The sequence below is a fragment of the Dipodomys merriami genome, unplaced genomic scaffold (genome assembly GCF_024711535.1).
Source record: "Dipodomys merriami isolate MVZ:Mamm:240054 unplaced genomic scaffold, mDipMer1.0.p SCAF_8, whole genome shotgun sequence".
Taxonomy (NCBI): Eukaryota; Metazoa; Chordata; class Mammalia; order Rodentia; family Heteromyidae; genus Dipodomys; species Dipodomys merriami.
This window is the reverse complement of record NW_027206401.1, coordinates 57,046,527-57,059,055: the sequence shown is the minus strand read 5'-3', so window position 1 is coordinate 57,059,055 and position 12,529 is coordinate 57,046,527. Positions and strand designations below refer to the sequence as shown.

The 12,529-nt window shown below is 42.9% G+C and overlaps 1 protein-coding gene across 4 annotated transcripts in view; it reads right to left on the bottom strand.

Annotated features, from left to right (window-relative positions):
- Positions 1-12,529, bottom strand: part of Ube3d (ubiquitin protein ligase E3D) — a 99,629-nt gene that overhangs the window by 40,255 nt on the left and 46,845 nt on the right. For all 4 annotated transcript variants that reach the window (XM_070010256.1, XM_070010258.1, XM_070010254.1 and 1 more), the window contains exon 9: positions 3,209-3,347. In XM_070010256.1, coding sequence (XP_069866357.1) covers positions 3,209-3,347 — 139 coding nt within the window. The remainder of the gene's footprint in view (positions 1-3,208; positions 3,348-12,529) is intronic.

Sequence of the window (12,529 nt, the reverse complement as noted above, 5' to 3'; positions counted from 1 at the left end):
ATGGGAGGGATGAAGCAGCAGCAATAGAGGTGGCAGCAGCGGTAGCCTGTCCACGCTGTGGGAACCCCCTGGACTCCTGTACCATGCTGACCAGCATCTCGGCTCCCTTCAGAGGGCTGCAGTGCCCGCAGGAGCCCAGCCCTGAACATTGATGAGCTACATCAGTGAGCTACATCTGATGAGAGACATCTTCCCAGCTGTCAAGGGCTGAGATGGTCTTTAAATGTTCCTCGTTTGTACACAGGGTGCAGTTCCAATGCCGACACTCATCTGGTGACAGATCTCAAATGCGGAGCTGCCCCGGCAGAGAAAGGGCTGCGGCTTCTGCCCAACTGCCTCTGCTCCCTCTCACTAGGGCTTTGGGATTTCTAAACTGTCTCAGGGCCATGCTAATTTGCATGTCATGTACCCCCCATCTACCCACCCACTCAGTACTTATTAACTGTGTCCACCCAGGTGCTGCTCTAAGTTCTGTGGGTGCAACACTGAACACAAACAGACTGTCCCCGGTTCTCTTCAACACACATTTTAGCAGAGGAGAATAAAAACACCAAAGACATGAATACCATGACTTCAAACAGGGGAAGGACTGATTAGAAAGGCAAGGGGGAGTTCTAGAGCAATGGAGGCTTGGGGGTGGGGAGGGAAAGGGGGGAGAGGCTCAGGGAGAAAGTCAGGCCTGCGAGACCTGGCGGGGGGGGGTGCTCTGGAAACAGAAGAGGCTGTACACAGAGGCTATGGCTTCAGCAAGCTTGCAGGAAGGAGAGGACCTAGAGCCATCAGTGTGGAGTACAATGCATGAGAGGGAAGGGGAACAGAGAGGTCAGCCACGGAGACAGGGCCTGAACAAGGAGACTAGCTTAGTTTTCATTGTACCAGGAAGCCATAGAAGGGTTTTAAGTAGAAACAGACATGGTAAGAAATCAGAAGCAATTATATGCTTTCTTCTTAAGTTCCCAACGACTATAGTACATACATGCTTAGCAATATGTCTGCAACTAAATCCTACATTCTATTTCAGATAACCACACTAGAGATATTATGGGATATGATAGAGTGGAAGTTAAATCATGACATCACCACCCAAAGCCACCCCTGTAAGTATAAGAGGAACACTGCGGTGTGATTTAAGAGAATTTCATATAACTTAATGTCTTTCATTAAAAAGATAAAGCAGTGATAACAAGACGGAGTGACATCCAGACCTCAAATAACAGTTTTACAAAAAAGCAGCACTGCTTACAGCAACTGCTCAGCTTGGAAAGTAAGAGAACTGAAAATGCTAAGCTGGTTATCTATAACAAGTGCCAATCCACTACTTTACAACTCTTAACAAAAGAACTCTTAAAAAAAAAAAAAGATGTGGCCGTGTTTTGGTTGCCCTTGCTGGTAATACTAGCTACTCAGGAGGCTGAGATCTGAGGATCAAGGTTCAAAGCCAACCCAGGCAGGAAAGACTCATCTCCAATTAACTAGCAACAACAACAACAAAAGCACTGGAAGTGGAGCTATGGCTCAATGGTAGAGCACTAGACTTGGGCACAAAAGCTTGGGGACAGTGTCCAGTCACTGAGATCAAGCTCCAGGACTGACACCAAAAAAATAAATTAAAAAATAAAGGTAGAAGAGAGCTTCCAATTAAAACGCATAGTCTACAATGCAAACAAAACTCACGGCCCTGTCCCCTTAACTACAATGGAGGCTGAAGTAGGTGTTACAAGATGAAGGCAAAGCTGCACTCCGTAATGCTGCTCTGTTCTCTCTGATCCCTCGTCTGGAGCAGACCTGCACAAAGAAGTGGGCTCTGAACATTCCTGACAAGAAAAATTTGGGAAACAGCAGGGAAGAAACCGTGGCAGATGTCCTTCAGATGATTCTGCTAGGTTATTCTGAGCTTTAGAAGTCAGAAAGGGCGTGAGCTCCTGATGATGATGTCAGACCAAAAGTGTGTGAAACCCGATGAAGCACAAGCTCTGGGGGCAAGCAGGGTGCCCAGCCATCAGCCGCCACCTGCTCGAGGAGCTCAGGGAGAACACAACCACCAGCAGCAGCAGGCTGGGCTCTCGTGCTGCCCAGCTCACGAGACCAAGAGGACATGCTTGGAGGGGCTGACTGGCGCTATCCGCCCCTGCTGGTGCCTTATGCTTGTAATCCTAGCTATGCAGGAGGCTGAGATGAGAGGGGTTAGCCAGCCCAGACAGGAAGTTCTGTGAGACTCTCATCTCCAATGAACCACCACAAAGCTAGAAGTGGAGCTGTGGCTCAAGTGGTAGAGTGCTCGCCTTGAACACAAAAATGAAGGGATGTGACCACGAGTTCAAGGCCCCCTCTATACACACACACACACACACACACACACACACACACACACACACACACACACACACACACACACACACACACACACACACACACACACACACACACACACACACACACACACCATGTCAAATCCCTCACTTTCAGTTTAGATCACACTTTTATCTTCAGTCTTTTTAAGACCTGTGTTCACACTACTTTGTAATAAAATTATTTTCAATTTATATCACACATGGAAGACTGTCTTAGCTCCCTGAACGTGCTATAAAATCCTGGGAGCCACATCATCGCTCGTGCTGCTCATTCACCCATGGTATAAAACACATAGCCCGAAAGAGAGAAGGAAATAAAAAATAATTGTCTTGCAGCATCGCTCTCTTGAGATAATCACTGTTTAAGTTTCTGGTATCTCCCTCCATAAACGCTTGTGGCCACATATGAACTCCCGTTATTTAGTGCTAAATCTACTGGGCAAAATTTAGAAGGTAGGAGGATTGCCATTACCAAATACTGTTACTATAGAACCATGGATCATTTGTAGTTCAAGGTGGTACACAAATAAGGATTACTAATTGTGACAAGGTGAGTGTATGGGCATCCCAAATACATCCAACATCCAGGCACGCATCACTCCCCTGATGCCCCAAGGACTTCAGGGAGCAAGCTCTGGAGTCGCAGAGTTGTACTCCTTCTCAACTTTGCTCATCTGTCCTGAGGCTCTGCCTGTTCTTTTACTCATGAAGAGCTAGCAAGCTGACAGGTGTCTTCAGCTCAGCATTGTCACCGCCTGCAGCTGAGGCCTCTAGGAGTGGATTCGGTGGAGCAAGACCCCTGCTAAACAATTACAAGTCAATCAGAAACCATATTTCAGTAAAGGTGTTCATCTTACCTGAAAGGAGTTCATGCGGCGGAGGGACACAGGTAGTGTGGCAGTGCTCCTGGACAGTATCAGCAGAAGTTCCAAGCAGCTTGCTGAGGGCAGGGTGACGGTGTGGACGCTGATGTCACTCTCCCATTCACGGGCAAGCCTGGGGCACACAGACAGTTGAACTTTCACAAATGTGTTCTTGTAATTATTTTAAGCCTGCCAGAACAAAGAGAACTTCCAGTAGTTTGGCAGGGATCAGGGTGCGGGGAGAAGCACCTCACAAAAGTAGAAATGAAATGAACTACAGATTCGCAAAATCAGTGTCCAAACACACTGTTGCCAGGGGCAGCCATCTTTCTGTATTCCAACTATGAGAGTTACAGGGACCGTGGACCCCTGCAGGGAGGGCCGACTGAGAAGTGGGGGCATGTGAAAACACTTCGGGCCGTCCATTGTGCACAAGGTCCTGCTTAGGCCTCAGCCACCTGGGCAGAGGACCTGCTGTTGGCTGGCACTGACATGCCCTTATGGGACATATGGATCCATGATCTTCAAGCCTCGAAAGTCTTGTCACAGGCCCAACTTGTACCACAAATAAAAGCACAGTTGTTCTGTTTGATGGTGGAGCTGGCAGACACCACCTTTCCTCCGCGGTGGCCCGTGAAGCAGCTCTGGTGAACCCCGCACAGCCCAGTTAAAAAAATCTTTGGTTTGAGACATGAGGAAATTGAGTATTAGAAACGGGGCCCTGTCTGAGACAAGGAAGATGTGCAGAGAGTGACACGGTCAAGTCTCAAATCTTGATTTCCTGACTCCGCATCTAATGTAAAGGGAAAATTCTAGAAAAGAGGATTCTAGACTTGAACATGTCACTCTCTGAAAATGAGAAAGATGCATGAGTTCCATGCTTTCAATTCTTCTATTTTTTCAAGTTTAATCATTCAATTCTTACTTAGGTATTTCTTCTGTGATCCCTTATCAAATATTCTTTATCAGTGTTCTACATTTTAAAAAACATATTTTAAAAAATACAATACTTTGCCAGGAGCTGGTGACACCTACCTGTAATCCTAACTACACACACAGAAGGATAAGATTTGAGGACGAAGGTTCAAAGCCAGTGTGTTCAGGAAAGTCCATGGGATTCTTACTGCTAATTAACTACCAAAAGTTGGAAGTGGAGCTGTGGCTTAAGTGGCAGAGCACCAGTGAGGGAAAAACCAAAGTGACAGTACCCACACCCTCTCTGAGTTCAATGCCTAGGATGGACGCAAGGAAACAAAAAGTGCTCACCTATCTACTATATAAATGCACTCTTTGGCCATTTCTATAAGCCTATCTTGGCAATGCCAACTTCACCCACCTTAGTGGCGAATGGAAGTGGTTTCTAGAACCCCCCCCCAGGCTGAGGGCATAATGGATCACCATTCTGGTCACAAGCCAGAGGGAACGGCTCAGCTGTATCTCCAAGCAAGGCATTTATCATGCTGACACACCTGCCGTGTGGGCGGCAGAGTTAGTGCTTCTTTGAAGCATTTACCAATGAGCTGGATTGGAATAGGCATGGCTTTCCTAAAACCATCTGATTTCAGCAAGGGCACGTCTGCGTGTCATCTGAGTTTCAAAAGTTATTATTTTATATTGACTGGCTCTGTTATTCCTTCTGCTTTTGTTCATTATATAACATTCTCAACATTTCTCTAGAATAGAAAAAAAGCTATCATTTAAAAAATTCCAATTTCGTTCTAGGACAGTGGCTCCAGACTCACTCTCCACCTCTTTCCTTTCTGTCCTCTAGAAGCCACATTTTCCACACTCGAAAACACGATGCTACCAGCTGTATCTGGCACAGACACATAGTATGTCTGTTTTATTTATTGAAAACCAGGCTAAGGAAGAAAATTTTAACAAGGATTTGTTTTAGTTAAATCATGGCAAAAATGGATGAAGGGGAAGAATAGAAATATTTCCTGCTCCTAAAGAGTTTTTTTTTTTTTTTTTTGGTGCCAGTTCTAGGGCTCAGGGCCTAGGCTATCCCTGAGCTTTTGGATCCCTTTGCTCAAGTCTAGTGTGCTATCATTTGAGCCACGCCTCCATGTCTGGCTGTTTTGGTGGTTAATTGGAGATAAGAGTGTAAAAGACTTTCTTGCCCAAGCTGGTTCCAAACTGCAGTCCTCAGTGATCCTGGACTTCGATGCCGTACTGTGCCTGGCGTTACTAGCTGAAATGGAGACTTGGGAACTTCTTGCTCAGGCAGCACTGAATTGTAATCCTCCCTTATCTTGGCCTCCTAAGTAGCAAGACACTGGTATGAGCTACCACACCCAGCATAAACCTACAATTTTCTAACAATGTATGTACAAATACCTAAGCAAGGGAATGAAAATATCAACACATTAACAGGAACTATCTGTGGGTACTAGGACTATAAGAATCCCACTGCTGGGCTGGGAAGGTGGCTCAGTGGTAGAGCGCTTGCCTTGCATGCTCGAGGCCCTGGGTTCGATTCCTCAGCACCACATAAGCAAAAAAGAAAAAAGCCAGAAGTGGCGCTCTGGCTCTAGTGGTAGAGTGCTAGCCTTGAGCTGAAGAGCTGAGCGACAGTGCCCAGGCCCAGAGTTCAGACCCCATGACCGGACCCCCCCAAAAAAAAAAAAAAAAAAAAAAGAATCCCACTGCTTTTCTTCAACTTTTTCCTGTTTTGTTTCAAATGACTCATTATAGAGGTACTAGAATTTGATGATCATGGAAAAGTAAAAGCTACTTTTGTTTTGAGACTGTATCAAATAAAATCTATCTTTTAATGCTTTAACAGGTAAAATACAGCTTCTATAGAGGAAATGAACCAAATGATCTGAGCAAGTATTTGAAATTCTTAGTTAAATTAAGATACAAGTAATTTAAGCTTTAGTTAAATAAATTTTTCCATGACAAGAATATCTAAGATTCTAAATTTAGAGTTGGAGATTTCTTTTTAAATCATTGTTAGCAACATTCAAATTAACCTTGATATTAAAAGGGCAATATCTTGAAGCTGACAAATCTGGTGGTTACCTGGATACTTTCCTTCAATAACAAGAAGTACAAAATAAATAATATAAATTAGAATACTTGAAGTGACTTTAGCAGGCATATCATGTATTATTAAGAGAAGAATAAAGAAAGGCCAATAGAAGCAAGAAGACTTTTTTTTTTTTTAAGTGCTAATACAGAAAAGCTCACATCCAAGGAATGAAAGGCCAAGGTGTTCAGGTGATCTCCATGAATAGGAACAAGGAAAAAGCCGAGGTTATCTGCGTTTGCCAAAACAAACTCCACTGTGAACTCAAGTGTCCAACATTCAAGCAGCATTCATCATCCACATTTTTATTTTGTCCAGTCAAGTTGCAGTAACAGCCAATCTGCCTGACGCTTTGACCCCATTAGGTCTTACAGTCGTATCACAGCCAGCTGAAGTCTAACAGACCACACAGCTGTTTTAACAGTTGGGTTTCTCCAAAATTAAAATGTTCTATTCCTGACAGTGCCTAGCAGCTCAACTGTTAGAACAGCTGCTCAAGTTGAAGAGTCAAAAACCAAGTACATATAAAGCTGCTCCTATTTGCCACTGCTGTGAAATTCCTTTAGAAGAGCACTTCCTAGACTTAAGTGCGTTCTGACATTTTCTAACCTGTTTAAGCATTTATTCTTGCATTGCCTCTGCCTTTGACCTCCAGCCAACGTTCCTGTCATCTCCATCTCTCTTGGTGTTTGCCCTTTGTGTCCCTCTTCCTCTGAGCTCTAATTGCTAGCTGGTTGCTTTCTGCTTCCCTCACTGGGATTGGGGTGCTGGGCACCCCATCTCCTCTCTCCATTGTCTTGGAAGCAGCATTTTTATTCTGTTGACACAGAGGTGGTAATTCACAAGTCCCCAGTAGGAAAAATACTATTTCCAGTGACTTCTGTTAATACTACTAGGGTTAACGATTGAGGAGGGACACTTAAAGACAGTCCAACAATATTGTTTTAATTTAAAATCATTTTAAAAATCCTTCACAATTCTGCCTTTGTTATCATTCTCTCTTTCAGATATATCTGCCTGCACTACAGTCTACATTTTCTCTGTACCACAGAAACCTACTCATCAACAATCATCAATCATCGCCAGTAATGATTAGCCGGTCTTTCCCTGGTAATCCCTCTATATTTATTTAACCTTTCTATTAAGCTATTTACTATTTACTCATTTTCATACTTATTCATGTGGTGCTGGTGGTTGAAGTCAGCGACTTGTGTGTACTAAGCACACACTCAACTAGGAGTTTCACCCTCTCCCACTTTACTCAGTCTTTCCATTGATCCACTCCTCCATCTAACCCCACATCCTTCTCATCTTTGCCAACAGCGCTGCAGAGGGCCAAGCTACGTTACCCCGCTAAGCTCCTCAAGCCTGGAAAGGACTTTCATCTTGACTTTCTAACATGGCTTCTTCTCCTCACAGATCCTTACTCTCGCAAATGTACTGCATTACACATCCCTGAAAACCGCAGGGTCTAAGAATAGATTTACTGCCGGATCTAAACTAATCAAAACCTGAACATACCTACGGAGAAGCTGAACGCGTTTTTTAGATTACACCATCTCTCCTGCAGCAGCTCCAGCTCTTCTGCTGCGTGATGTACAAGAGTGATCCTGGCCTATTAATCTAAGAAACCACGTCTCTCCCCGCCTCGCTTCTCAGCGCAGAGGCTGTAAATGGAAAGGTGTTCACGGAGCTGGCGCTGGGGGTGGGGGTGGGGGGTGCTGGGGCAAGCTGACGCAGATGAACGCAGGCATCCGAGAGCTCTGTGCAGTGCACTGGAGGCGAGGGCTGAAAGTCATTTTAATAAATCATGTCAAGCCCCAAATCACAAGTGCAGTAGAGTTAAATTTTCTTAATTAGAGGAGCCTTGAAAACAAGGCGCTGCTGTCACTATCCTATTACCATAAGGTTAATGCCCAAGCCACTAGCTCCAAAGACCCCTCATTGTATTTCAGAGTGTAAGTCTGCAGAACTGTAGCCGTTCTTCCAGCTTGCAAGATTGTTAGGATCCGTTTTGTTTTATGGGGCTAACCATAGCGAAGTTTTCATTTTTTAATAAGAGCTTAGATAAATAACCTTAAGTCCCAAAGGGCCTTGTTAAAGTAGCCTTGTGAAAGTTTTACACTTGCATATGAGTTTGAAAAAAAGAAAAAAAAATGTCCACCTAGCAGTTTGAGCTCCTGCTGACTTCTCTAGCCCTGGGGGAGTTATTGTTAAAATTCATGTGTCTCGCTATTTCAAATGATTTAAAGCAGTCGATTATGATAAGTCACCATGAAATACACCCAATGGAAGACACTGTTCAAACAAAACTCTCAATTTAAAATACACACAATGCACCCATCTGTATATTTAGATAGCGTTAAGGTTCTGGTACACTACTCATCTTAATATGTATTTTATCCTGAGTCTGGGATGCAAAAACATACATTGTACTAGGTGATCTATTTTCCCTTTCTTTCTTTTTTAAAAGAGGTCATTTCAACACATTTTGACTCTACCCTGGAGAATTCAACTCAGTGCAGGAAAGTTCCAGCAACATCGGAAACTAAGTCATTTGGAATGAGATGAACATGAGTCCTGGGCCATGTTGGCATTTTTTTCACTTCTCTTACAAGACTTGGGAGATCAAGATTGACACAGTATACTTAAAAACTCAGAATCATTACCAACAGAACAGAATCATTCAACAAATGCTACAGTACCCAGCACATTATTTCATAATACACTAAGTGCTTAGTAAATAGGTGTCAAATGAATTGATTTAAATGTAAAATCATTTTTAATGGTAACTTCTTTGTACACCGACCTTAAGATAATAATGAAAAATAAACTAAATCCACTTACAAATCATCTTCCATGACTTTTACCAATTTCAAGACAATTAAGAAATAACCTACAATCTTTACCTTCCTCTGGAAATGATTCCAGAGCAGAAGTTAATGAGGAGAATTTGGCCCTTCCTGCCATACTTCTAATATGTGGCTGTCTGGTTCTCCTTGAAAAACTCCAGTAACAGAATCACTCAAACAAGGACAGTTTTTATACTTAGTGAAATCTATTCATACTCAGTGAAATCTATTCTTCAGAACCAGAGCACTTCAGAGAAAATATCTGAAAAAGTAACACTTTTCCCTCATGTTTTTTTTTTTTGGGGGGGGGGTCCAGTCATGGGGCTTGAACTCTGGGCCAGGGCGCTGTCTCTCAGCTCTTCAGCTCAAGGCTAGCGCTCTACCACTTGAGCCACAGCGCCACCTCCAGCTTTTTTCTTTTTGCTTATGTGGTGCTGAGGAATCGAACCCAGGGCCTCAGGCATGCAAGGCAAGCATTCTACCACTGAGCCACCTTCCCAGGCCCTCCCTCATGTTTTTCTAAGCTACATTACTCATTCCCTCCAAAACTGACTCAGATGGATGAGTCTACCAGTCTAATTGTCTAACTGTGCATTCCAATTTAGTGATTCATTATTAAAATAAAGCCTACCATGATCTTTACTAACAGAGATAAATAATGAGCACATGTGTAGTGCTTTCTACACTACCCATCTCTTGCACATGAATCAATTCATTTAGCCTCCATAGAGACACTCTAGAATGAGATTTCAGTAGATCCATTTACAGCCAAAGTGAAGTTCATAAAGTCAAATACAATACATTCTCTCTCTCTCTCTCTTACGTGCGCACCCATGCGCACGCGCATGCACACACACACAGATACACACAGACACACACACACACATACACACACACACACACACACACACACAGAGTCTCTGAAAGGAAGCAGGACTCAAATACAGTCCACTGACTCCCTAATGTTTTCCAACATATCTTGAAGCCCAATCTTTTCAGCTGTAAATATGGAGTTGAATCTGTCTCAAAGGTTTATCTATACATATACATATACATATACATATACATAAACAAATACATATACATATACATACATACATATATGTCAAAAGCTTGAAGGAAAGCTTTTATTGCCACAATCATTCATATGCAGATAATCTTTGCTCTTACACCAATGCTTATGAATGGGAATTGCTCTTGTTACAGGTGCTGCAAACACTGCTATTCCTGCAAAGCACAAGGCAACCACCTGAGCCAGGAGCGGAAACCAGGTCCTGTAGAGATATTGGTGTCATTTTTCTTTTGGAGTTCGAATTTCAATTTGGTGGGGTGGGACAGAGAAGGAGAACAATGGAAGGGGTGACACTGACCAAGACACATGTCTCCACAAACTGACACAGTGAACTGAAAGCCCTTTGTACAACTACTTAAAGAAAATACAAAAACACAAATAAAATAAAATTAAATTAAAAAAAAAACGAAAATACAAAAAAAGAAAAAGAAAAAGAAAAAAGACAGAAGTGAGAAAGAGAGAGACAAAAAAGGAAGGAAGGAAGGATTTTCCCAGAAACAATGTAATGTATACCTACACTGACCCTTTGGTCCCTTAGTGCTGAGTCAACTTTATGGATTATCTACATTACATTATGAATCAGGTGCTTTGGGAACCCATATATTTTAAACCCGTTCTAGTAGAAAGCATTCGGTTCTCAATGTCACCAAATGTTCCCATGTTCTTAGCTATTTTACCTTTAGTTTGCTTAACATCCAACTAAAGCCCACACCTCACCCCAGTGGGTGAGTCTCTTTCTTCTCATCTTCAGGCACTCCGCCCCTCTCTGTTATCTATACCTATCATACACATCTATACCTGTAAGAAATATCTATAGCCCTAAAGTCCTTCTGTCTTTCCTTCCCCTATTCACACTTAAATGAAGAAGTCAAGTTTGTTCATCCTATCCAGTCTGGATTTTATAATAGCAACCTATAGTATACATTAAAAACTTTTTAAATCAATTAAAGTCAATGTTCAACCACACTATTAATTATGAAAATAAGATTTATAAAAGCAAAATAGTGCCCAAAATATAAAGTTCTGACCATGAAGAATGGAAATCTTCCTAAAGTTGGTGTGGGTATAACATTGTATAGATGATTCGGACAGCCATTTGACATTATTTAATAATATTGAAAATGCACTAGGACCTAATCAATCCACTTCTCAGTGTTGAAGAAGAAAAGCTCATGCATATTCAAAAGAGACATTAACAAGGATGCTTACAGCTACCAGGCACTGGTATCTCATGCTTGTACATGAGAGGCTCAACATAGGAGGATCTTGGTTTAAGGCCAGCCTAGTAGAAAAAGTTGTGAGACCCCTTTCTCGACCCACAGCTGGATGCAGTGGTGCCCATCTGTTGTCCCACACCAAATAGGAGGCTAAGATTAATTAGGAGGACCAAGCTGCCAGATCAATTGGGGCACAGAAGTAACAAAGACCATCTCCACAGAGCAAAGCTGGATGTGATGGTTATGCCTGCAATCCGAGAAACAAGAGGAAACCTGAATGTAGGCAGGTCATGGCTAAGGTGCTCTGATGCTCAGGTGCACAAAGCTAAAAGTGGAGCCATGGCTCAAGTGGTAGGGCACCAGGCTTGAGCAAGAAAGCTGAGCAAGAGCACAAGGCCATGAATTCAAGCCTCTGTACTGGCATAAAACAACACACTACAAAAGAAAACTGTCTGGAATAGCCCAGAATCCATCCCTCTAGCACTTTAGTTCAAAAAGAATGTACATGTCATTTATAGATGAGGCTGAAGAGATGCTTCATGCAGAAAAGAAAATGCCAGAGAGAGAGAGGAATACAGAGGAAGAAAGAAGAGAAAAATACTAGAGAGAGATGAATAAAGAGGAAGTGAGAGTTCCTTTCTACTGACAAACACCAGCCACCATTGTGGCTAAGGAGCCACTGCTTGCAGTTCAAGGTCCTTGGTCCAGCATCATCAACCCCTGCCCTCTGCTCCACAAATCTCATTTCTCTGGAAGGCTACTGCCTTAGATGGCCACAGCAATCACTCCTATGGGACTCAGGAAGGGACAAAATGCATTACTTGGCTGGAAGACAGTCTACTGCCCATTGGCCAGGAAGACGTGTTATAGCTGCCCCTTACAGACCCCAAGAATGCCAATCTTATCTCAATACTCAGAAGTAAATGTCAGCAAAGGGTTTTATAAAGGGTCAGACCATAAATAATACTGTTACCACAACTCAACTCTTCTGTTGTACGGAAAAAGCAACCAAAGCCAATACGTATTCAGACAGTGCACCTGTATTTCAGTAAAATTACCAAGGCAGGAAGAGGTCCTGGACTTGTCCAGCTGGCTATAATTTGGTCACTCTGATCTAAAGCAATCAAACACACTCTGAAA